The 26,074-nt window shown below is 53.0% G+C and overlaps 2 protein-coding genes across 5 annotated transcripts in view; both read left to right on the top strand.

Annotated features, from left to right (window-relative positions):
• The first annotated feature begins 1,260 nt into the window (after positions 1 to 1,260).
• On the top strand, positions 1,261 to 13,071 carry SUMO3 (small ubiquitin like modifier 3). The gene is made up of 4 exons (XM_019434687.2): positions 1,261 to 1,368; positions 5,965 to 6,093; positions 9,689 to 9,760; positions 11,694 to 13,071. The coding sequence occupies exons 1-4, from the start codon at positions 1,348 to 1,350 to the stop codon at positions 11,769 to 11,771; spliced, it is 300 nt and encodes a 99-aa protein (XP_019290232.1). The 5' UTR covers positions 1,261 to 1,347; the 3' UTR covers positions 11,772 to 13,071.
• UBE2G2 (ubiquitin conjugating enzyme E2 G2) overlaps positions 5,984 to 26,074 on the top strand; it is a 47,819-nt gene continuing 27,728 nt past the window's right edge. The window contains exon 1 of one of the 4 annotated variants that reach the window (XM_053903006.1): positions 5,984 to 6,093. Coding sequence is in view for 1 of the 4 variants with exons in the window: in XM_019434682.2 (XP_019290227.1) it covers positions 15,346 to 15,388 (43 nt within the window). In the remaining 3 variants the exon portion in view is untranslated. Of the gene's footprint in view, positions 6,094 to 15,256; positions 15,389 to 16,211; positions 16,276 to 26,074 lie in introns of those variants that run through there. The other 3 variants (XM_019434682.2, XM_019434684.2, XM_019434683.2) reach the window with 3 other exon arrangements.

A 26,074-nucleotide genomic window follows, 5' to 3' on the forward strand; every position in this document is an offset into this window, starting at 1 on the left:
GACCGGGATAATTATTGTTCCAGCTTTCTGCGTCCTCAGCGGAACCCTCCCCCTGTATGATTTCTTACAACTTAATGACCTTCTCTTAGAGACCTAATATGTAATTAATCGTGTTGTTCAGATTCTCTATGCACTCGGTTTCTGTTATGTAGCGTGCATTCCACAAACCTCAGGAAAGCGGTCACAAGACAGCCTCCTGCACCCACCCCACCAGCGCCCCCAGGGGCTGGGCCTCCACTCACCAGACTCAGAAGGCCGTGATGGGGACTGGTAAGGGGAGAAGGGGGACGCAGCTAGGGGTGAAGCCTGGCTCCACCAGGAGATAAGTGGCCATAGGAGAAGGCCCTCCACACGCCTCTGTCCATCCTCTGTCCCGGTGAAGGGCGCAGGCTCTGGGGTGCGTGGGGGCTTGCTGAATGAACGCCTGCAAGCGGTCTCTAGCGGTGGCGCAGAGAGGTGGCTCAGCCTCGGGTCTCCTTCCTTCCCCTGCGGCTCCTCTTAACTGGACGCGTGGCTCCTCACCTTATCCAGGAGTGGGGCTGCCTTGTGAGGCAACACTCACTCACCAGGTCCCCTGTGGTCACCAGAGATGGTTCACCAGACTGGCCTTTGCTTCCTTTTCCTCTGAAAAACCGTGCTGCACTAGCGAAACGAGTGGGCGTGCCTGGGCCTGGCCGGCTGAGCAGAAGCAGGCCAAGGACCAGGTCGATGGACGAGGGCACCGAGGAGGCGGAGAGGCCCTTCTCAGGCGCCAAGACAACGTGTCCATCCTGGTCCCTGACCCCTGCCTGTGGGCGTTCCCCTGGGCGCCCCCGCACTCCCGTGTGTGCCCTCGGAGCCCCTCGGTGCCTTGTGCTCGCCCCTCCCTTTCCTGTGCCCCCGGGGCCCCTGCGTGTCCTGGGCGTCCCCCTTCCCTGTGCGCCCCCGGAGCCTCCCCCCAGCCCCCCCACCCCCCGGTCTTGTGCTCGCCCTCCCCTTTCTGTGCGCCCCAGGGCCCCTCAGTATCCTGGGCGCGCCCCGCCTTTCCCGTGCGCCCCCGGGCCCCTCGGTGCCCCGTGCGGTCCCGCTGTCGGAACGGCCGGATGGCGCGGGGCCGCTCCGTGACGCATTTCCAACCACCAGGAACCTCGGCCCGGCCGAGCGCGCGCCCGACGCCTCGGGGCACGCGCCTCGTGCACGCGCGCCTCCACGTGACCCCCGCGCCGGCCAACCGGCACGCAGGGATTTGGGGGGCAAAGCGCGGCCCCGCGAGCAGTTGCGGCGGGAGAGCGGCGGGCCGAGAGCGTGACTCGCCCGCTCCGGCGCTGCCTGCTTCCCCGCCGCCGCCTCCCGCCGCCGCGCGCAGCCATGTCCGAGGAAAAGCCCAAGGTAAGGGCCGGCGGGCGCGGGGCCGGGGCCCCTGGGCCGGCCCCGCGCTCGCGCCGTCCCCGCCGCCCCCCGCCCCGGTCCGCGCCCGGCACCCTCCGCCACCTCGGGATGGAGGGGGAAGGGGAGGCGGTGTCTGCGGGGTTTCCCCGCGCCCTGGGCCTCCTGCCCCTCCCCCCGCACGCCGCGCCGCTCCCCTCCCCCTCCTACACGGCTCCGCCCCGCCCAGGCCCCGCCCTGCTGCTGCTCCGCCCCGTCCAGGCTCCGCCCCGGCCCCGCCCCGGCCCGGCCCCGCCCCGAGGCGCTCCTCGCCCCACCCAGGGTCCGCCCTGACGGTCCGGGTCCCGCCCCTCGGCTCGTGGGCGCCTTGCCGTTCTCGGAGCCTCGCTCGGGCGGACCTTGGACACAGCGGCAGGGGGCGCGTCCCCTGACCGGACCCTCCCCGCCGGGACCCCTGAGCCACCTCCGGATTCACCCTCCCTCTCCTCCCATCCGCGACCCTATCCGGGACCTACCCCTAGCCTTGACCTTTGCCCCACTACCCCTTTCTCTCCGGGGCCGTGCTTTCCCACGACCTTTCTCGCTGAGCCCTTTCCCGGCTGCTGCCCTTTCGGACCCCGCGGTCCGCGCCTCCGCCCTGCGGGGTCTGGACGATCCCCTTTATGTCTTCGTAGGGCGCGGAGAGGGCGCTCGCTGGGTACCCGCGGCGAGCCCGCCCCAGCCGCGTCCTGCTGCGCCCTCCAGTGTGTGCCCTCCCTATTCATCGACGTCCTCGGAGTGTGTGCCCGCCCACCTCTCCATCACCTCCTCCGGTGTGCGCTCCGCCCTCCCCGTCGCGTTCTCTACTGTGCACCTCCCCCTTACCTACCGCGTCGGGGTCGCTGTCCTGTCCTCCTCCCCATCACACCCTCTGACGTGTGCTCCCCCCCTTCCCGTCGCGCCCTCTGCGGTGTGCTCCCCATCCTTTTGGGGCTCCCTGGTGTTGGCCCCTCACTTCGGTGCGTTGGCAGTCAGTTCTTAGGAAGATCCGACGTTATGTTACCTGCTCTTATTGTGTGTGTGTGTGTATTTTTTGTCTGCACTGTTGGGGTCTATTTTTTTTTGCCCAAGTGGAAGATCAGCTGAGCTGAGTGCTTTGCATATAGGTGGCCTCCGACGTCAGCCTGTTTGGTACTGGAGATGGCACCCCCTCTGCACAGAGACCGGAGCCCAGCCTCCGTACACACAGGAGGCAGAGCTGGGGTTGGGTGGACCCTCCCGGAGCCCCCGTCAGGCCTTGGTGGAAGCTCGCACCGTCCTCGCTGTGACTTGAGAAGAGGTCACACTCCCACACAGCCTCCTCGTTCCAGATGTGGTCGGAGCCTTTGCTTTTTACCAGTTCAGCCTTTATACCAGTTTCCCATCTTGGGCGGATTGTCTTCAGTGAGGCAAATATTAAAGGCCTTTACGGTTCTCTGGGGCTTCCTCTGACTGACGCGTAAATACGTGCGGCACTCGGTGGCTTTGCTGTACTTAAACTTTACTGTTGGGTGGTCGCCTTCTATGTTCCAGTTCAGTTGAGTGAACTTGTTTTAACTACTACTTTAAAGAAAAGATGTTTACTTATTTATTTTGAGACAGAGCATGCAGGGGAGGGGCAGAGAGAGAGGGAGAGAGAGGACCCCAAGCCGGCTCCGCACTGTCAGCACAGAGCCGGACACGGGGCTCAAACCCATGAACTATGAGATCGTGACCTGAGCCGAAATCAAGAGTCGGATGCTCAGCTGACTGAGCCCGCCAGGTGCCCCTGTTTTCACTACTTCTGAACTGAGGCCGGGCTGTGCCCTGTGAGCCTGGAGAGGGCAGGAGGCACGCTCCCGAGCCATCACGGTGCTGGGATAAAACCTTGTGGGTCAGTTGGGAAAACAGCCCCCTCTGGTTGAGGCAGAGGGTTGACCTTAGTGATTTGAGGTCATTGTTTCTTTTCTTTCACTCCTGTTTACTAGGAACTCGCTAGGGGTCTGGGACAGGCCATTGGTTTAAGCAGGGAGAGGGGCTTGTGACCTTCCCTGCCCCCACAGCCCCCGAGGGAGCTGGCGCCCCCAGCACCCTCCCCGAGCCCCTCCTGCCATGTTCCTCCACCTGGACTTGCAGCCACCGCCTGGCTTGTTTGCGTCCTGGACGCTGTGTCTGTTTGTTTTGACACGTCGATATCTTTTCGTTAAAAAAGCAAATGCGTTCTCTATCCACATGCAGAAGAATGAAGTTGGACTCTTACCTCACACCATGCACAAAAAAGCAACTTGAACTAGATCGAGGACCCAAATGTAAGACCCGAAACAAAACTCTCAGGAGAAGACCTAGGACGAAAGCTTCCTGACATTGGACTTGGCAACGACTTCCTGGATGTGACAGCACAGACACAGCAACAGAAGAAAAAAATAGACAGATCGCACTATTTGAAAATTAAAAATTGTGTGCATCAAGAGACACCATCCGTAGAGTCCGAAGCACCCCACAGAGTGGGAGAAAATATTTGCAAATCATCTGATAATGGGTTAATATCCAGAATATGTAGATCACCCTTAACAACAGCACCAAAATAGAACCTTATTCAAAAATGGACCAAACTCTTGAATAGACATTTCCCCAAAGAAGATCCACAAATGGCCAAAAAGCACGTGACATATGCTCAGTGTTGCTAACAGGGAAACGCAAATCAAAACCCCAGTGAGATACGCCTCACACCCGCGGGGTGGCCGCTATAAGAAAACAGAAACACGCGTCGCTGGTGAGACCGTGCAGCTGTTGGGACGCTTGTGCCCTGATGGTGGGAATGTAAAATGGGGTGGTCACTGGAGAAACACTATGGGTGTCCCTAAAAAAATTAAAAATAGAACTACCGCATGCCCCTGCGATCCCACTTCGGGGCGTTGGCCCCCAAACCCCGAAAGCGGGGACTCCGAGCCGCCCTTGTTCATCCACGTTCACTGCAGCGTCCTTCGTAATAGCCACAATGTGGAAGCAACCCAAGGGTCCTCAGTTCCACGGGATGAAAAGGGTTCCGGGGATGGATGCGGTGAAGGTTGTAGGACATCAGGAGTGTATTTCATCCCAACCTAAAGTGGTTAAACAGTAGATTTTATGTTCCGTGTATTCTAACACAAGACAAATTGAAAAAAAAAATTCTCTCTCTAAGCAGGTATGAATGCGGTACCCCGGATTGGATCCCAGAACAGAAAAGGACCTTAGTGGGGGCATTGGGAAAATGCCGGGAAAGCTTGGCGTCCCGTTCCTAGAGACGCACGCCAGTGCTGGCTTCTCAGGTGCCAGATGGGTGTGGCGTGTGGGGTGCTGAGGTGAGAGGGAGCCGGCGAGGGGGGTGTGCGGCTGGAGCCCGGTTCTGCACCTTTTCTGTAAATTCCAAAATAAAAGCTTTATTTGAAGAAAAAAAAAAGCGCTCAACAAATGCATCCTTCGTCTCTGGGGAGAGGGGGGTGCTCACGGGAGCGCCCCAGCTCCCACCTTGGACACCCCGCTTGCACTGCCCGCTTGCCCACAGCGGAGTCCATGTTCCGGAGAAGGAGGCCACCAGTGCGTCCACCTGTGTCCTGGGGCTGCTGCTCTTCCGGAGCCCTCCGTGTCCCCAGCAACCCGCGTGCCTGGGCACCGAGGGAGGGATAGGAACGGCCGTGGAGGCAGAGGCAGTACAGAGGAGCCCTGCCCCCTGCCCTCAGCCCTCGTGGGTCGGATCCCCCCACAGGACGTGCCAGAGAGAGGCGGGGGTGTGTGACAGTTGACATTAAACTTTATCTCTGAAAAGGCTCAGGCCAGCTTCGTCATTTTGTTCAAAACAAACGACTCCTGTCTTCCCCGGCAGTACCAGATAAGTGAGGTGGCCCTGTGCCCACAGCACCTGCCGTGGCCGCCCTCCATGGCTCTGGGCAGTGGCTCGGGGACCCAGGCATCCCCAAGAGCCTGCTGCTCAGGGTTCTCCTTCGTTGTCTTGTCTTCGTGAACCTTCGTTGTCTTGTCTTCCCAGTCTGTATAAGTCTGTACAACCTGTGAGTGTGTGGTTTAAGAGTAATCTTATAACAAAGATGGAATTTTTTTCTAGATTTATTAAGCAGATTTTTTCCTTTGAATTTAGAATCTGAAAATTTTTTAGATTTGTGCTGTTTCCTCTCAGATGCTTAACAAATACAAGTTAAAAGTGAATTGTGTGTAAAAATGAAACAGTCCTAGGAGTGACTCTAGATCGCAGGAGAACTTTAAGAGTTCAGTTTCATTTATTTATTAAAAAACTTTTTTTAACATTTATTTATTTTTGAGAGACCGAGCGTGAGCAGGGGAGGGGCAGAGTGACAGGGGGAGACATCTGAAGCAGGCTCCAGGCTCCGAGCTGTCAGCACAGAGCCTGACTCAGGGCTCGAGCTCACAATCCGCGAGATCGTGACCTGAGCCGAAGTCGGACGATTAACCGACCGAGCCACCCAGGCGCCCCTAGAATTCTGTTCGTTTTAAAGACTTACACCCCAGCAGTTACCCCCAGACTCGCGTGTGAAAACGGCGGCTATTTGGAGATGTGGTCCTGAGACCCGGTTTTGCGTGTCTTTGCAGGAGGGGGTGAAGACCGAGAACGACCACATCAACCTGAAAGTGGCCGGGCAGGATGGCTCCGTCGTCCAGTTCAAAATCAAGAGACACACGCCGCTGAGCAAGCTGATGAAGGCGTACTGCGAGAGGCAGGTGCGTGCAGCCCTGCCGAGGGCCAGGCCGTGCGGGCGTGTGCAGTGCGTGTGTCTTGTGTGTGCGCGCGGGTGTGTGCAGTGCGTGTGCATGTCCTGTGTGTGCGGGGGTGTGTGCATCGCATGTGCGTGTCGTGTGTGCATGGGTTTGTGTGTGCGCGTGCCCTGCGTGTGTGCGTGCGCGTGGTCTTCCTCGGGGGCAGGCAGTTATCCGGTGCCCCTGTCGGTCACCACCATCAGCTCTTCCTCGTGCGCACCTGTCACACCGCCTGCCCTTCCTCCGGAGTCTGGCGGGTCCTCCTGATGCAGCCGGGGTCACGTTCAGCTGCAGAGCAGTGAGCGCGCGTGCGGTTCTGCGGCAGCCGGAACACGTGTGTGCGCACGCCGCCCTCCTCACTGCGGTTTGCGGAAAGTGCTTGATTCCCTCCCTTTGCTCGGCCGTGTGCGCAGCGGAGCGATTGGCCGGCACCCCCCGCGCAGTGGCGGGCCGGCCGCTGTAGCTGTCCTCCGGGTCAGCAGCGTCTCTATAGACTTGGGGCTCACACAACGCTTGTGCTTCCCGCCGCCGTGTCCCGTGTCCTCGTTCTCGCTCGGGGGCTCCCTTCGCCCCGGGGCTCTGCGCCACCCGAGGACCTACGTGGCGGCATCGCTGTGGCATCGCCGTGGCGCGTGGCCCGCCCGGCCTCTGCTCCCTTTGGTGGGAGGCGGCCTTGCTCCGAATGCTTTGCAAATGCTGGTGGTTGGTTGGTTCCCGTCTTGGCTCTGATGATGCCTTGGGCTTGTTCTAAAAAACACTATAAAAATCCTACGTGCCGTCCTCTTTTTCTCCCTTCTTTTCAGACTTGCTCCTCGGAGGCGGTCACTCCCAGCCCCTTCAACTGTTTCTTTCGCTCTTTCTTGGTAAATAGGTTTCTGTTTCTGTTGTTTCATGTTTTTGGCCGTGGAGATTATTTTCCCCCAAGAAGGCTGGAAAGTCATAGCTCTCTGACCCTGCTGTCTGTTCACGTCCCTGCCCCTGTCCTTCCAGTAGATTGCCCTGGAATGTGCCGGGTGCTGCCCCGGGGCCCGGCTCCTGTCCACGTCGGGTTTCTGTTGGTCAGGTGGTGGTTGTGTGTGATTTTCTGGGTGTCCGTCAGTAACGTGTCAGCCACGGTCTCCACAAGTACCGTACCTCCACAGGACCTGGCCTTGGGCACTGCGGGCACATCTTTGGCGTCCGGCCGCCCTCCTGCCCCTTCCTGCCCGGGCCACACCGGTGGCACAGCTGTCATCGTGGAGCCACCCTGGAATCCATCTGGAGGCTTCTTGTGTGTCTTCTGGATGAATCTTCATCCCGTCTCCCAGCATCTTACTCGAAGGGTTATCAAGGGCAGCGTCTTTGAGACTCTGTTCTGAAAATGATTTGCTTTTCATGAACCTTCACGCTTCACTATTTGGCTGCACGTAGATTTCTAGGTTGAATTTCTAGAAAAGTCATTTTCTTTATTTGGAGTTATCACCTCGAGTTCTTCTAATGTTGGTGCGGCGAGTTCGGGGACATTCTGATCCTCTGTCCTTTGAATGCACTTTGCTTTTCTCTGAGAGCTTTTGGGACCTCCTTCTCCTGTCTGGACACTTCGCCCTCATGTGCTTTGAGAGCACGATCGTCCCCTTCACTTTCTCGGTACTTTCTACTTTCTTTTGTCTAAAGTAATTTCTACACCCAACGTGGGGCTTGAACTCACGACCCTGAGATCAGGGGTCACATGCTCCACCGCGCCACCGACTGAGCCAGCCAGGCGCCCCTCCGGTACTTTCCACATAGAAACTTTTCAGTTCAGGAAACACGACTTACGTTGGTTCTTCCGTGACTGGCCTCTCCCGTCCTGTCCCCCGTGTTCGGAACGCCCACGCATGTTGGAGTCACCTCTTCTGGAGCTGTCCCTCGAGATCATCGCTGCCCACCTGGCACTGACCGGGCTTTAGCGTTCCTGACGGTTTTTTTTCTGGAAGCTCCTCTCGACTTTCTGTTCCCACCTTATGCGGACAGACCTGCTTCTGTCATGACGTCTAATTTCCAAATGGTCTTCATTCCTCCCTGTTCTCTGAGGGTTTCTTTCCCCAGTAGTCAGTAACGCTCGTTTTCTGCCTCCCGGAGGATTTCTAGTGTGTGTGACCTCTGGCCCCTCCCTTCCCCTGGGTCTGGTGCTTTCCTTCCTTGCTGGCTGCATGTCTCACGTGCCTGAGCCTGTCTTCACACGGCCCCCCGAGTCCTGGTGAACTGCTCATATTTAAGAATGCAGCCCAGACAGCTGCTGACCCACTCGCCACCACGGGGTGACCTGCCAGGACTGGTGGTTTTGTGGGGGGGCTCCCAGGCGTCGCAACCTGTGAGGCAGCAGATCTCCCAGAAGGGGCCCCCCCGGGCTCCTGCCTGTGCCCTGGGGGTGCAGCCGGATGGGCGAAACGGGCCTGGCGTCACTCGTCCCTCGTATCCCGAGTCCAGGGCTCAGCGTTGACCTCTCCAGGAAGTAGACCTTTTGCCCTTGGGAGGTGCCAGCTGCTTGGGGCTTGGGGGGCCCCGGTATGGGGGTCCAATAGGAACTTTGAGGCAGTCATCCAAAATCAGCTGCGTGCTACATCTCTGCCTCCGGGTGCCCGTGTGCAGGTCCCTAGGCCTGGGGGGCTCCCTGTCTTGCCCCCACTGCCACCCTGACCTTGGGGTCTGGTGTCCACAGCCCCGCAGCCCCCAGCCAGCAGCCATGTCGTCTGCCTGCTGGCCCGTCTCCTCTCCTGTTTTCTTTGTCCTTCGTTGTTTTATGTCTTCCCAGGAGGTTCAGGGGGAGCAGAGATGCATGTTTTCATGCTGCCTGTTGTGTTCAAGCGAAGTCAGAATTGCTTTTTAAGAGGAGGTGCTTTTTCTCCTCGACCGTGTTCGCCGTGCCCTGGGGACGCAGAAAGTCTGCCTGTGCTGCTCCCTGGACAGAAACGCTCTGCTGCAGCCCCCCCGGGCCCGGGGGTCAGGACTGCTTCCCACCCGCACGCGGCCCTTGACCACAGGCCTCATCCTTACCTGACGGCTTCTCTTGGAGGAGTTTAAAAAAACATTTTTTTTTTAAACGTTTATTCGTTTTTGAGAGACAGAGAGCATGAGTGGGAGAGGGGCAGAGAGAGAGGGAGACAGAATCCGAAGCAGGCTCCAGGCTCCGAGCTGTGAGCACAGAGCCCGATGCGGGGCTTGAACCCACGAGCTTCGAGATCATGACCTGAGCCGAAGTCGGAGGCTTAGCTGACAGAGCCCCCCCAGGCGCCCCTCTCAGAAAGTTTTCAAGGCGCCCCTCTCCAACAGTGTAGGATTGTGCTGGCTCCTCGAGGGAAATGAGGGGGTGGGTGGGGCCGGGCACTCGCAGCAGCTGGAGAGTGTTAGAGCAGTGGTTTCTGGAATTATCCCTGCTGGGGCATCACGTGAAAGAGATTGTAGGCCCACTGGCAAGCTTTTATAATCAAGTGGACCAAAAACCTCTATGTTCAGAATTCAGGTGTTTTGAGATAAATGTCTTATTTTTTGGAATTAATGTGTTATCTGGAAATATCTAATAATTGGTTTTCCTTTTCAGGGCTTGTCAATGAGACAGATTAGATTCAGGTTTGACGGGCAGCCGATTAATGAAACAGACACCCCTGCGCAGGTACGAAAGCTCCGTGTGTGTGCGCTTTCTGGCTCCTTCCCGCCGCGCTCGACCCGCTCCTGTTGGGAAGGGCTTGAAAGCTGCTGATGGGTGCTCGTGCAGAATACTCTTCATTTCTTAATGGTTTTAGTTATTAGGTTATTTAACTTTTCTTGGTAACGTACATTTCTGAGAGAGAGCGAGAGAGAGACCGAGCGTGAGTGGGGGAGGGGCAGAGAGAGGGAGACACAGAATCCGAAGCAGGCTCCAGGCTCCGAGCTGTCAGCACAGAGCCCTACCTGGGGCTCGAACCTACAAACTGTGAGATCATGACCTGAGCTGAAGTTGGATGCTTAACTGAGCCACCCAGGCCCCCCTAGGTTATTTCATTTTTAAATTCTGAATGTTCTGAAGTTTTTGAAATGAGAAACGTGCACTTGGTCACATAGCATCCTCCACACCGGGGGATGGGGCAGGAGGACCGGGTGCTGAGCGGCTGCGTCCGGGTCATGGACGAGGGTCACGCAGACCCACCTGGCACCTCTCCCGGACGTGGTTTCCACCCACCCCCCGTCTGGACACCGAACTTGCAGCTCAGTTACTGTCCTGATTCTCGTGCCCTTTCTGTATTTATGCACGCGGGGCATGGGTGCCAAGGACAGGCACAGCCGTCGTTATCAGCCACGCGGTTTCTCCTCCGCGTAGCCCCCACACCCCCGTCCCGTCACCGTGCATCACGCTGCGGTGAGGAGGGCTTCGGCCTTGAGGTCAGCAGGACGGCGTTGTGCTCGAGAGCCACTGACCCTCGCGGAGTCCCCACCTTCTGCGTCTGCAAAGTGGCGAGGGTGCCCGTTTTCTCCCCTTTGCGGAGTCGTGGGAATCGTGGGACTGGTTCGCGTGCGGGGACCGCGCAGCCAGAGGCTGTGCCTCTGCCCGCCCCCGGGTGCCACGCGGCTGGCACCGGGGTCGGGGCCGGAGGCCCTCCCCGCCGGCCCCAGCGCGCCTTCTCTGTGTTTCTGGGAAACGTTACCGCTTCCAGCCAAACAGCCTGTTTCAATTGGCAGAAGCTTCCTTGTGTTCAGAGAAGGGCGGACGAGGCGAGGTGGTCGTGTGCCCTCTGTGGGGGAAAGCAGCAGCAGGCGGGAAACGTTTGCGGCTTCCCTGCCCTGGTCTAGGGGGGAGAGGGAAGGGCCAGAGTGGGGCAGCCAGCGGTGCTCCCGCTTGTGCGGTTTAGATTCAGCCTGCTTTGGAGCTCACGGGCATGACCCCGCTGCGCCTGTCATGAGGTATGTGGTCCTGCTGGTCCCCAGGACTCCGCACCGCTCGTTAGAGGCATCTGATTGGAAAACGATTTTGCGTCATGTTCAGTAAAAGTTGTATTTATTTCATTTTTTGTCAGAGAGGGGAGAGAGAATCTTAAGCGGGCTCCACGCTCTTGGCACGGAGCCTGACACGGGGCTCGGTCCCGTGACCCCGGGATCACGACCTGAGCTGAAACCAAGAGTCGGACGTTCGCCTGACTGAGCTGCCCAGGCGCCCCTCAGGAAAAATTTTAGACACTTGTTTATGTTTAAATGAGACGCGGTTTTTCTTTCTTTCAAAGGTTCTATTTATTTTTTTAAGTAACCTGGGCACCCAACATGGGGCTCGAACTTACAGCTGAGATCGAGTCTCCTGCTGTACGGACTGAGCCAGCCAGGCGCCCCAGAGTCTTACTTTTTCCACCAGCGTCCTTAGCTTTGCACGTTCTTTTGTAAGTTCCGTCAGGGGAGGCTTGGGGGTGGACAGGGCTTCTTGGAGATCCAAAACCAGCATCTTTTCCCTGCACGGGACACACGAGGACGGGTTTGGGGACGGCGTCCTCCAGGGTGAGGAAGACGGGTCCGTTCTGTGACAGTGAGGAAAGTAACCGCTGTCGCTCTCTCCCCGTGCCCGTCACGCCGCCCCCCGCCAGCTGGAGATGGAGGACGAGGACACCATCGACGTGTTCCAGCAGCAGACGGGAGGCTCGCGGGACAGCCGCTGTCGCTAAGGGCGCCGCCTCTACAAGGACCGTCCCCACCGTGTCTTCGGCCTTGCGTCTGCTGTTGAATAGTGAACAAGTGGCCATGCCAGTCACAAAGGAGTCTGCAGAGACCCGAGGACAGTCACCAAAATTACTTTCCTCTCTGACATTTTGCGAGGGCAATTCAGAACTCTGTCTGCAGGGGGCCACCGCTGACACCCGGCCAGTCGCACTTGTCTTTGCGTAAGATGAGTTGCGAGGTTTCTTTTGGTTTGTTTTTGCTTTCATTTTCGTCCCCCCTCCCCCCGCCGCCCCAGAACATTGGCCCAAACTGTGGTCTGCAGGTTCAGTTTTCGTCTAGATGGGGATCTTACCCCAGGTATTGAGCGCCACCCCCCACCCCCCCGCCCCCCCCCCCCGCATATTCCAGCTGAGAACTCCCAGCACCACAGTGGGGATGCTTCCATTGGACAGGTTTTGGGGGCAATTTGGCGATGGAGACAAAGTGTCACTATTTCGTATAGGCACAGGTTTTTAAAATGCTAAGTGTTGCATTTTAGAATATGGTAAAGTTGAAGGGAAAATACTGGAATGTGTTTTTAAAAGGTAAAATGAAGGATAACCAGGTCCTTCAGTAACATGGCGCTGGGTGCCCCGCTCCTCGAGTGGCCCTGTGGTCGGGGTCTGGGGTCCAGGAGCCATCGCCACCCACTGCCTGGTGCCCGGTGCCACGGCACGGGCAAAGGTCAATGCAGCAAAAACCCTTTTCCCCTGAATAGAGACGAAAGGAACCCCCACATTTCTCACTTGGTAATAGTGCCGTGGCCTCAGATTTCTCCTCGCATTTGCTTCGGACGAATAATTATGGTCTATATATTAAAAAGCAAGATTCAGTATTGCACTTAACGTTTTTGTGTAAAAGACCTGCTTCCAAGTGTGTTGCCAGTGAAGCCCACGGAAAGGTGACCCCGCGTTGCCCTCCTGGACTTGGGCTGTGCTGCTTTGCAAACAGCTACGGGGTTTACGCTTTAGTACGTGATTGCAGTTCTGTGAGATGTTTTGGGATCTGTACCAATTAAGCCCTGATAGATTTCCTCCTGTCGTTCTGTATGGACCCACTGCTGCCTTGTTCTAGTCCCGGAGTGTGACCATGACCGTCCTCTCTTGCTTGCCTGAAATCTTGCTGAAGATGTTCGCATTTCCTTTGTGTTTTGCTGTTTGGGCATGGGTGGGACGTCTGCTGGCTCTGTTGTGTTTATTCCCCAATTTGTACATTATTTGTTGTCCTTTGCTACTGTAAACAGTAAATATAGTTTGGTATTCTGTCTCTTGGCTTGTCTTAAATACTGCGTTTGGCCACTGGGGCCTATGTCACAATTCCGTATCTGTACGGACCGTGCAGCGAGGCACGTACACTTGAAGGCCGGTTATCGAAAAGTAAGTATTCACCTGACGGCTGCCGTCCGCATCCTTGCAGCTAAACCCACGCCAGTCCCGGCATTCTCCTGCCGAGGGGGGCACCCCCTCATTCCTCATGAGCTCTGCCAGTCTGCAGCTGAACCAGCGGCATGGCACTTTTCCTCTCTGGGGTGTCGTGTGTAAAGACAGGGCAGATTTTGGGGGCAGATGAATATGGACGTTGGTCTGGGCTTCTCAAGTTTTTGGTGTTTGAATACAAGGCTACTTTCCTTTGTGCAGTGAACAGCCTACTTACTTACGATACTTTGTATACCCTTACTCTAAAATATGCGTACTTGGGAGGTTTGTTTGCATTGTTTAATTTCATTCAATTCAGTAAATACTGCCATGCCCAGGTACCAAAGCTGCATCCATGAACAAATCAGACAGAAACTCCTTGTCCTCGTGGAACATGTAAACTCTCTATTTACAGGAGACAGATAATAACAACAAATCAATTTTATATTATGCTAATAGATTATATAGGGCATTATATGGCAAGTTCTATAGAATAATAGGTAGGATGTAAATGTGGAGATGAAAACTTGTTTTTTAAAAGGTGTACATGTCTTTGCATGGGAGAGCCATAAAGGAGTAAATGTGTTTACTTTCTCTGAAGCCAGCCAGTGGGGTTCTAAGAAACATAGGTAGATTGCCAAATCACAGTGGGTCATCTGGGAATAGAACCACCATAGCATGAAAAAAAGGGCTGTTTATCCCCATGTTACACAATCGTGCAGAAGCCTGAGAAGCAAGGAGCTGGAAGGGGTGGCTGGAGAAAGCCACTCCTAGCCAATCCCAGCTAGGGCACCGCTGCCTCAGGGCCACGCTGGTTGGCACGTGGGCAGGTGGGTAGAGGAGGAGTTGCTACTTTTCCCTCTTTGGCCTTCCTGGAGCTCCTCTCTTCGTGGAGGGGTTCCTGTGGGGCCACGCTGATGCAGAAGAAAACCACCCTGGCACCAGTCTTCTTCCAACCTAAGGCCTGTCTGAAGGAAGTCAGGGGGGCATCAAATGCCTTCTTTGTGGATCTTCTTGCTTTCACTGCATTGGGCCTGAAAGTCACTCTGAAATGGTCCTGTGCCACAGATGTAATTTTTTTTAAGTTTATTTTGAGAGAGAGGGAGAGTGCGAGCAGGGGAGGAGCAGAGTATCCTAAGCAGGACCTGCGCTGTCAGTGCAGATTCTGGATGCCGAGGTGGAGTTTGAACTCATGAACCATGAGATCGTGATCTGAGCCGAACTCCAGTCCCACTCTTAATCAACTGAGCCACCCCGGCGCCCCCGCCCCCCCACAATGTGTACTTTAACGGATGGGTAGGATCTTCAATTTTTATCTCCGTTCTCTTTAAAGAATATACACCTGGAATGAAATCTGCTCAGGCATCAGTCTACCTGCCCTCGGTTCCCACCGAGTGATGGAGGCAGGATGGAGGCTGCTACCCTCCGTCTCCATACTTTGTCCCCGTCCTGTCCCCCAGGCGCCACCCTCCGTCTCCATGGACGTCCTGTCCCCGTGCTGTCCCCCGCCACGTCCCCCAGGCTCCACCCTCCATCTTCATGGACGTCCTGTCCCCGTGCTGTCCCCCGCCACGTCCCCCAGGCTGCCGTCCTCCGTCTCCATGGACGTCATGTCCCCGTGCTGTCCCCGTCAAGTCCCCCAGGCGCCACCCTCCGTCTTCATGAACGTCCTGTCCCCGTGCTGTCCCTCGTCAAGTCCCCCAGGCCGCCGTCCTCCGTCTACCCGTCCCTCATTCCAGTTCTCCATCTCCATCCCTGGTCCCGATCCTTTAATCAGACCTTCCTGGGACACCACCGGTAGGATGTAACCCGCTCTGGGCGCCCGCGGCTCCGGGATCTCCCGGAAGACCCAGGCCCTCCAGGAATCTGGATCCCCGGGAGCGACGTTAACCCACAGAGGGGCCGAGGCCCTGGCGTTGGGTAGGAACCTCGGAACCCCGCGATCAGGCCGTCCCGGCCGCCGCGCCTGCGCCGCTCCCCGTGGCGACGGCGCCACCGCGCACGCGCACGCCGCGTCCCGGAAGGGTTTCCGGGTCCCGGCGTCGACCCGGAAGCAGCCCTGCGGTGGGCGGGAGAGGCCGGCGCTTGGGAGGGGAGGTCGCGCAGCATAGCTGTTGCCAGGACGATGGCGGGGACGGCGCTCAAGAGGCTGATGGCCGAGTACAAACGTGAGTGCGGGGTCCGCGCCTCCAGTCTGGGGACCCGCTCCTCCCCCCCCGCCCCGTCCGTCCGCCCCGTGTCCCGCGCGTCCCTCGAGCTCGCGCCCCCCCTCTGCCGACCCCGGGCCCTGCGCCCCCCTCCTCCAGTCCCCGGGCTCCCACCCGGCGGTAGAGTCCCTGCTCGGGGAGGCCCCAGGCGCACACGGCCGTGTGTGGCGGCCTGAGTTGGTGGAGATGTGGGAGCCGTGGACGCCGAAAGCACTGAGTCATGCCCGCTTGTTCCCGCGTAGGCGCGGGGACGGGAGTTTGGTCTTGGGAAACCGTGAGCCCTAACAGTCTGCGGTCCCCTTCCTCCGCTGCGCCCACTGCCTGCTCTTGACTTCATACACGAACTCGTAAAGGGAACCCTTGGAAAAGGACAGTCGGCATCACTACTCCACGAGTTTAGCAATGCGTCAACAGTTCCACGCAGCCTTTGTTTTTGTCTTTGGCTCCTTTAGTAATTTAGAGGACTCCCTCATTCCAGCCTTGCAGGAAAACCGGAATTGCCTACTGAGAAGCTGAAACCAAAAGCGTATGGAGAAAAAGCGCGTTGTGATGCATTTGGGGTGAAAGGTCAGATTTGGCTTTCTCTTTAATAACGGAACAGTTTTTGAGTAGTGCCACCTGTCACGCTTCCTAGGTGGTGCCCAGAGAGCCTCCTTTGTGCTTTCCTCGCCAGGGAAAGGTTTTAATGTTTGGGGAAAGTAAAGGGAGAAACGAAAGACGAAGAACATTCCGTGTTCTGCCTTTTGACAGCCCCGTTGGGAGAGTTGCCAGGAGAGGTCATGGGTGAAACGGATGTGTGGCAGGTGTCGTGAGCTGCTGGTGGAGACGGGGTGGTCGCCCGCGTGTGGGTAAGAGAGGGTCTCTGCAGCCGCAGTCCCGGTTCAGCTGCTGCTTGTTAGCTCTCCGGCCCAGGCCTTGACCTCTGCACTTTGGTCCTCTGGGAAGGTTAATGCTTTTCAGGATACTTGATAGATAACTCTGATTTTGGTAGCTGGTGTTGTTAGGGTGACATTGAGAGTACTTTAGAAGAAAGTTGAGAGTAGGCCAGAATAATGACTGTAATAAAAATAATTGGTAAAAATGCACGGAGCTCAGTCCCGTAACCGGGTTGGTGGCCCTGCACGCGGAGGGTCCGCGTTCGGCGGGAGCACACCAGGGTGATTCACGTGTGGGCTCATGAAAGAAATGTTTAAACACTGCTCGCTGCCAGTGTCCCCTACAGTGGGAGTGTCTTTGAGAGACTTGGGGGCAGAGTATGAACGGAGGGTTGGGTGGGAGCGGGGCACCGTTGCCTGTGTCCTCACGGGAGACCTGGCCGGGGGTCATATGTGTGGGCACACCTGTCATTCCTGCCTTCCCCGTCCGTGCTTCGGTGTCTGTCTTAGGCTGTTTAGCCCTGTTTCTAGACTTCGAGAAAAGGTTATTTTCTTGTGTCTTTAGGGAAGGAATCTGTTAAGCCTGCAAGGGGAATTAAGTTCAGGCTGCTGCTTCAGTCCAGTCTCTGCATTGTTGAACTTGTGTTTCCTAAGGATATTGGCGGTGGCCAAGGTTACTCTTCCCTTTACTGTACTTGCAGAAACTTCATTCGTTATTTCAACCATGTTGTCATTTTGCAGTAATAAAACACAAATAACACCTGACTTCCAAAGCCGTATCACAGAAGGGTATCGTATGCATTTTTATGTGTTAATGTGACTTCTCGGAGTCCGCGGGAAGGCAGAGCCCTGAGGAGGTCTCCTGAGCTTGCCCCCCTGGTGATCCTGTCGGACGCTAATCTGGGCGCTGCTGTGAGCGCCCCCCCGCAGGTGTCACAGGTTACTAAACAGCCGTCGTGCAGGTAGGGAGATCATCCTGGGTTACTGGGGTACAACCCGTTAACCACACGAGGCCCCGGAACAGAAGAGGCGGGAGAGGAGAGGCAGGAGGGGGCGTCTGAGACGCGCAGAGCACGAGGAGGACTCCACCTGCCGTGGCTGGCTCTGGAGAGGCCAGGAACAGAGGGGCGTGGGTGGCCCGAGAGCGTGAGACCCGTCGCTGGCCGACAGCAGTGAGGACCGGGAGCCTCCGTCCCACGGCTGCAGGGAACTGGATTCTGCCGCCAACCTGAGTGGATCTGGGCAGTGCCCTGCCTTGACCGCTGCCCTGTGAGAGTAGAACCACCTGCCCCTTCTGACACACGGAAACCGTGAGGTCATCGGTGGGTGTCGTTTTAAGCCGTTGGGTTTGTGGTGATTTGTCCCATCAGCGATAGAAGATGAATGCAGTATGTTACTGAGGGGGTTCTGTGGTTGCTGTATCTTAGAAACATCGTAAATTCCATTTAGTGATTCTCATCTTGTGTGAATTAGCATCCGGTTTGTCTTACCACACCGTAAGGTGACTCATTCATTGTAAAGGTGGACTTTGCAGGAACGACCTTTCTGTGAAATGGGGTTTCAGTGGATTGGGACAGGGTTCAGGCATACTTTATCGTATTTGGGAATAGTCACAGGCCTGCAGAAATTTCGAGGGGCGGAACCTTGGATATGATTCTGTACAGCCCCTGGTTTTCCAAATTGTGTAGGCAATTGAGTAACAGAGGCGAAACGATTGGCCTAGCTCCTTACGGCCAGGAAAAAGGAAAATCAGAAAAAGAACCCAGATATTTTAAACGGGTGTCTTTGCTTGACGTTCTGTCGTCACCCATCACCCAGCCTTCCCGAGAAGGTTCAAAAACAGACAGGTATTGGGTTCTGGGGGTTTCCTCAAGAAGGCTAAGTGGCTAACAACAGAAGTCTGCTCTGTCGCTGTTGTGGAGGCCTGGCGTCCCGACTCCGTGTTGGCCGGGCCACGCTCTGCAAGCTCTAGGGAGGAGTCCCTCTTGGCCTCCTGGAGCTTCCGGTAGTTGCCGGCAATTTTTGCTGCTCCTTGGCTTGTGGCAGCGGAACTCACATCTCTGCCTGTCTTCCCTCTTCTGGAGGTGCCCGTCATAGCTTTAGGACCCACCCCTATCCCATGTGACCCGTTTTAACTGCAGTCCATCTGCAAAGCCCCCATTTCCAGACAGAGTCACATCTGGAGATTCTGGGGGACATTATTCAGCCTAGTTCAGTGTTGAATAAGAACCTCAAACTTGCTCGTGTAAAACTGATCTCTGGCTCCTCCTGCACCATTGCTGCTCCCACAGTCCCCGTGCCTCCCTTGGTGGCAGTCGTGTTCTTCCAAGTTTTGGGGCTCAAACCTTAAATTCACCCTTGATGACTCACTTTTTTTTTTTTTTAAGTGTATTTGTTTTGAGAGAGAGCACAAACTAGGGAAGAGGCAGGGAGAGAGAGGATCTCAAGCAGGCTCTACAGCACAGACCCCTCCATCTCAGGAACCGTGACACCACAACGTGAGCTGAAATTGAGAGCTGGACGCTTAACCGACTGAGCCACCCAGGCGCCTCTGTGTTTAATTTTTTTATTTTTATTTTTTTAAATGTTTGTTTATTTCTGAGACAGAGAGAGAGCATGAGTGGGGGAGGGGCAGAGAGAGAGAGAGAGAGAGAGAGACAGACAGACAGACATACACACAGAATCCGAGGCAGGCTCCAGGCTCTGAGCTGTCAGCACAGAGCCTGATGCAGGGCTCGAACTCATGGACTGTGAGATCATGACCTGAACTGAAGTCGGACGCTCAACGGACTGAGCCACCCAGGCACCCCTGTGTTTAACTTTTAAAGGAGCAGCCAAGCTATTTTTCTGACTGGTTGTACCACTTTACGTTTCTGCCAGCAGCGTATTAAGGAGTTCCACTGATTCTGCTCCCCTGTCCACACTTCGTGTGCTGGGTTTTTACATATTTAGCTGTTCTAGAGCGGTATGGTGTCTCATTGTAGTTTTTATTTTAAAACATCTTAATTCTGCCATTTTCTGTCCTTGTTTTTCAAATTCAGTTTTTACCTTAAGTTTATTTACACTAAAAAACAAACAAACCATCACAGTTCACTCATTTCTCCCACCCTCCCACTGCCTTGCCTCTGGCAACCATCAGCCTGTTCTTTGTATCTATGAGCTTATTTTTTTTAACGTGTATATATTTTAGGTATGTATAATACATATATTTTGATATATATATATTTTCTTACCGTATATAACCGATTTTTTTCGGTTTTCCAGTACATATATAAAAGTATGTTTACACTGTACTGTAATTCTTTAAATGTGCGATAACATTGTCTAAAAAGAACCAATGTACCTACCTGTGTTTGCCCCATCGCATATCAGCTGCTTTGTTGTAAGTTGATTTGACCATATATGTGTGGGTTTATTTCTGGGCTGTTTTGTTTCTGTAATCCATGTGTCTGTTTCTATGCCATTTCTACACTGTTTTAACCACTACGGCATTGTATTATAGTTTGAAATCAATGAGCCTGATTCTCCAGCTTTGTTCTTTCTCACATTTGGCTACCCTGGGTATTTAATGGTTCCATGCAAATTTTTGGAGTGTTCTATTTTTTGAAAAATGTCATTGGAATTTTGATACGGATTGTATTGAATCTATATATTGCTTTGTGTAGTATGGACTTTTTAATAGTATTAATTCTTCCATTCCATGAGCATGAAGTATCTTTCCATTTGTGTCTTCAGTTTTTCATTAATGTCTTGTCATTTTCAACAAACAGGTCAGTCACACTCCTTGGTTAAATATATTCCTGGGTGTTCTATCTTTTTAATGCAATTATAAAAGGGATTTTTTTTTTTTTTTTTTTTTACTTTCTCTTTCTGATAGTTCACTATCAGTGTATAGAAATGCAACAGAGGGGCGCCTGGGTGGCGCAGTTGGTTAAGCGTCCGACTTCAACCAGGTCACGATCTCGCGGTCCGTGAGTTCGAGCCCCGCGTCAGGCTCTGCGCTGATGGCTCGGAGCCTGGAGCCTGTTTCCGATTCTGTGTCTCCCTCTCTCTCTGCCCCTCCCCCGTTCATGCTCTGTCTCTCTCTGTCCCAAAAATAAATAAAAAACGTTGAAAAAAAAAAAAAAAAAGAAATGCAACAGATTTTGGGGCACCTGGGTGGCTCACTCGGTTAAGCATCAGACTTTGGCTCAGGTCATGATCTCGCGGTCTGTGAGTTCGAGCCCCGCGTCGGGCTCTGTGCTGACAACTCGGAGCCTGGAACCCGTTTCAGATTCTGTGTCTCCCTCTTTCTCTCTCCTCCCCCACTCATGCTCTGTCTCTCTCTTCTCAAAAATAAATAAACGTTAAAAAAAAAATTTTAGAGATGCACCAGATTTTTACGTATTGGTTTTGTACCGCTCAACTTTATTGAATTTATTTTAACGATTTTCTGATGCCGTCTTTAGGGTTTTTTAATGTATAATATCTTGTCGGCCTCAGATAGTGACAGTTTTGCTTCTTTTCTTTCCAATTCGGATACTTTTTATTTCTTTCTTTTTTTTTTTTTTTTTTTTTTTGCCTAAGTGCTCGGGCAAGGGTTTCAAATACAATGTGGAATAACAGTGGTGAGGATGGGTTTTCTTGTCTTGTTCCTGGTCTTAGAGGAAAGCCTTTCAGCGTTTCACTATCGAGTATGGTGTTGGCTGTTGGATTTTCATCTATGGCCTTTATTATGTTGAAGTATGTTCTGTCTGTACTTACTCTGTGGAGAGTTTTTATCATACGTGGACACTGAATTTTGTCAAATGCCTTTCTGCATCGATTGAGATGATCATACGGTTTTCATCCTTCATTTTGTTAATGTGGTGGATTACATTGATTTGCAGATACTGAACTGTTCTTGAATTCCTGGAATAAATCCCACTTGATCATGGTGTATGATCCATTTAATATATTGTTAAATTCAGTTGCTAATATTTGGCTGAGGATTTTCACATCTGTGTTTACCAGGGATATTGGCCTGTGACTTTCTTGTGGCAATCTTGTGGGTTTGGTATTGTGGTGATCCTAGTTTCATAAAATGTTCCCTTCCTCCCCTCCCGTTTTCTTTCTTTCTTCTTTTCCTTTCCTTTCTTTTCTCTCTCTTTTTTGGGAAGAGTTTGAAAAGAACTGGTATTAGTTAATTCTGTTTTGAACATTTGGTAGAATTCACCAGTGAAGCCATCTGGTCTTGGACTTTTGTTTCTTGGGAGGTTTCTGATTATTGATTCAATCTCCTTACTAGCAATCAGTTCAGATTTTCTATTTCATCATGATTCACTCTTGGTAGGTTATGTGTTTGTGTATCCATTTCTTCTAGATTGTCCAATTTGTTGGCATACGATGGTCCATAGTAGTTTCTTATGGTCCTTTGTGTTTCTGTGGTGTCAGTCGTAACATCTCTTTTGTCACTTCTTTCTTTCTTTCCTTTTTTTTTTTAAGTGTGCTCCATGCTAGGCATGGAGCCCAGTGCAGGGCTTGAACTCATGGCCCTGAGATCGAGACCTGAGCGGGTGCGAAGAGTTGGACACGTAACTGACTGAGCCATCCAGGCACCCCATCATTTCTGATGTTTCTCTTCTCGAGTCTTGTCTCTGTCTTGGCGAGTCTGGCTGAAGGTTTATCACCATTATCTTTTCAAAGAACAGCTCTTAGCTTCATTGATCACTTCTATTGTCTTTTTAGTCTGTTTCATTTATTTCTGCTCTAATGTTTGTTATTTCTTTCCTTCTACTGACTCTGGGCTTTGTTTTTTCTTTTTTCTAGTTTCTTGAGTTGTAAAATAAGGTTTAGTTGAGATTTTTCCTGCTTCTTGACAGAGGCATTTATCACTATGAACTTCTCTCTTAGAACTGCTTTTGCTGCATCTATAAATTTTGGTACGTCACATTTCCTTTTTTGGGGGAGGATCATAAGGTATTTTTTTATTTCTCTTGATTTCTTCTTTGACTTATTGGTTATTCAGTAGCATGTTGTTTAATCTCCACGTATTTGTGAATATTCCAGTTTTCTTCACGTAAGTAATTTCTAGTTTCATACCGTTATCAGAAAAGATGCTTTATATGATTTCAGTCCTTTTACATTTGTTAAGACTTATTTTGTGTCCTAACAGGTGATTTGTCTTGGAGAACATTCCACCTGCACTTGTGAAGAATGTGTATTCTGCTTTTGTATGGAATGTTCTGGTTCATCTGGTCTAATGTGTCATTTAAGGCCAGTGCTTTCTTATATTTTTGTACGTCAGTGGGATATTAATGTCCTCTACTGTTGAGTTGCTGTGTCTCCCTTTAGGTCTGTTAACATTTGCTTTGCATATTTAGGCGCTCCTGTGTTGGGTGTGTAAATATTTACAAGTGTATCTTACTGTTGGAATGGCTCCTTTAGCGTTATGTAATGCCTTTCTTTTGTCTCTTTGTTTTAAGTCTATTTTCTCTGATACGAGTATAGCTGCTCCAGATTCCTTTTGTTTTCCATTTGTGTGGAACAGCTTTTTTTTCTTTTCTTTCTTTCTTTTTTTCAATCCCTTCACTTTCTGTGTGTGTGTGTGTGTGTGTGTGTGTGTGTGTGTGTCCTTAAATTTGAAGTGAGTTTCTTATAGGCAACGTATAGTTGGGTCCTATATTTTAATCTGTTCAGCACTCTGTGTCTTCTGATGGGAGAATTGAGTGCATTTACACTTAAAGTAATTACTGACAGGCATGTGCCTGTTGCCATTTTTGTTGTTTTCTGACCGTTTCTGTAGTTTCTCTCTGTTCCTTTCTTCTTTTCTGTTCTCTTTGTGCTTTGATGATTTCGGTGGTATGCTTATGTTCCTTTTCTTTCTTTTTTGTGTATTTGCTACAGGGTTTGGCATTGTGGCTACCACGTGGCTCACATGTGACAACTTCTGTACAGTCTGTTTTCAGTTGATAATAAGTTTGATCCCATTCTAAAGCTCAATACTGTTGTTCTCCCTTCACCCCATATTTGATGTTTTTGATTCACACTTTACATTAAAAAAATTTTTTTTTAATGTTTTATTTATTTTTGACAGAGAGAGAGAGAGACAGAGAGAGAGAGAGAGAGAGAGAGAGAGACAGAGACAGAGACAGAGACAGAGCATGAGCTGGGGAGGGGCAGAGAGAGAGGGAGACACAGAATCTGAAGCAGCTCCAGGCTCCAAGCTGTCCGCACAGAGCCCGATGCGGGGCTCAAACTCAACAGCTGTGAGATCATGACCTGAGCTGAAGTCAGACGCTTAACCGACTGAGCCACCCAGGCGCCCTGACACTTTACATTTTTTTAATGTGTGTGTCCTTTAACTAGTTTTTGTACTTACAGTTATGTTTACTACTTACTTTTTTTAACCTTCATGCTAACTTTGTAAGTGATTAACCCCGTACTTTTACTATATACTTACCTTTGCAGTGAGATTTATTCTTTCACATGTGTTCTCGTGAACACCCTTTCTTTCAGTTAAAGAATTCCCCGTAACAAGGCCGGGTTAGTGGTGATGAACCCCTTTAGCTTTTGTTTCTCCGGAGAGCCCTTTATCTCTCCTTCACTTCTGAGTCGTAACTTTGCCGGGGAGAGTATTCTTGGTTGGAGATTTTCCTTTCAGTGCTTTGAATGTATCGTGCCTCTGCCTCTGGCCTGAAAAGTTTCTGCCGAAAAGTCTGCCGATAACTTAGCATCACGTACGTGTACATAACAAGTGGTTTTCATCTTGCTGCTTTGAAGATTCTGTCCTGGCTTTTACTTTTTGGTAGGTAATTATAAGGTGTCTTGGTGTGGGTCTCTCTGGGTTCTTCTTCCTTGAAACTCTCTGGGCTTCTTGGATCTAGATGCCTGTTTCCTTCCCCAGATGAGGGAAGTTTTCAGCCATTACTTCTTCAAGAGATTTCTGACCCTTTCTCTCTCCTCCTCTGGAAGCCCCATGATCCAAATATTAGTCTACTTGATGTCTTAGGAGCTCCTAACTGTCTTCACTTTTTTTCATTCTTTTTGCTGCTCTCATTGACTGAGTTCCACTGACCTCGAGTGGCTGATCCTTTCTTCTGCTTCATCTGGTCTGTGTTTCAGTTCAGCCGTTCTGTTGTTCACTCTGCGATTTCTCTTTGGTACGTTCTTATATTTCCCACCTCTGTTGAGGTTTTGTGTCCATCGGTTTTTCTCCTGTTTGGTGAGCGTCTTTGTGACCATCACTTTGAACTCCTTATCGGCAAACTGTCTCCGTCTCACTGAGATCCTTTTTCCTGAGGTTTTATCTTGTTCTTTCCTGGGAACATATTCCTGTTTGTCCATTTCGCTGGACTGTCTGAGTTGGTCTCGATACCAACTGGGAACACCCCCCTCTCCCAGTCTGGAAGGAGCGGCCTCGTGTAGGAGATGAACCTCGTCATTCAGTCCCGTCCCGGCTTTCGGTTGTCACTCAAACCTTCGTGCTGTCCCAGCACCTGTTGTGTCTTTGATACCTCCCGCAGTGGAGGGTGTGCCAAGACTTGTCATTGTCCCGGAGCGGAGGGTCTCAGCACGCAGATTCAGGGTGACTGGAAGCCAGGCCCACCGGCAGCAGCTTTTTAAGGTGTGCAGATATGTACAGTCCTGTGGGGCCTTAAGCATAAGCCCCACTGGTCACCAGAGCTAGGCACTCTGCAGGTGTCCCCAGTATGGCTGTCACAAAAATCGGGACTCCAGATGAGTGTGTAAGTTCTTTTCTGGGCGATGCCAGTGAGCTGAGCTGGTGCAGGGCAGAGGGAGAGTGCCAAGGTGGTGCCATAGCCGTATTTTCGTAGAGAGCAGCTCTGTGGACCGTGGAATGTGTGCCAGACCTGAAGGCTACCTCTCAGCTCCAGGACACGCAGGGAGGCCTCCTTCACGGAAGGATGGGGGAGTGGGCCTCAGCCTGCCCTCTGTGCAGTGCCCTGGGGATGGCAGCCTGCCAAAAACCCTTTCTCCGACTGTGGTAGACCCATCAGACCCGGGAATGCAAGGTCCCCTGGCCACCAGCACCAGACGATCAAGGGACATCTCCCCCCGGTGGCAGCTGTAAAAAGCAGGGTGCCGGCTGTGTGTAAAACTCCCTTCTGGGAGACATCACACTCTGGATTTCGGCGGAAGGTGAACGCGAAGATAGCGGCTGCCCGCTGAGGTCTCTGGAAGGGATCAGGTTGGTCCCAAGATGCACATCTAATCAGAAGCACACCCCGCAGGCTGCAGTCCTCATGGTCAGCTGATAGCCCTCCTGCCCAGAAAGACCGGCCTCTTGCTTTCCCCCGGGGGTGGTAGCTGTTTAAGAACTGCTTCTCTATTAGTTAGAGTCCTGTGGGACCCACAGCACGAGTCCGGTGGCCGCCAGAGCCAGGCGATGTGGAGATGTCCCCTGGAAGCAGTCGCAAAATGTGGGGCACCAGATCGGTTTGAGCTCCTCCCTGTGTGACTCTGATTGTTACAGGTTCATGGGACCAGCAGCTCCGGTCTCCCTGGCCTCCAGGGCCAAGCGATCAAGAGGTGTCCCCTAGGTGACAGCCACAGAAATCAGGGCACTAGATACACGTAAAAGCTGCCTTCAGGTGGATGCTGGTGCCCGGGAGCACAGCGGAGGGAGAGGCAAAGATGACCCCCCGGTCTCTGTCCGCAGAGAACAGTGTTCCGCCAGGCTCCCGATGAGTGTGATGAATCAGACGCCTGCGCCCCGGTGGCCACTCTGATGCCAGCAGGCGCACCTCCGTGAGTCTGGGCGTGGTCCACGGGCTGCCTCGGAGCTGGGCCC

The sequence above is a fragment of the Panthera pardus genome, unplaced genomic scaffold (assembly GCF_024362965.1).
Source record: "Panthera pardus isolate Hobbes unplaced genomic scaffold, ASM2436296v1 HiC_scaffold_16, whole genome shotgun sequence".
In the NCBI taxonomy this organism is placed as follows: domain Eukaryota; kingdom Metazoa; phylum Chordata; class Mammalia; order Carnivora; family Felidae; genus Panthera; species Panthera pardus.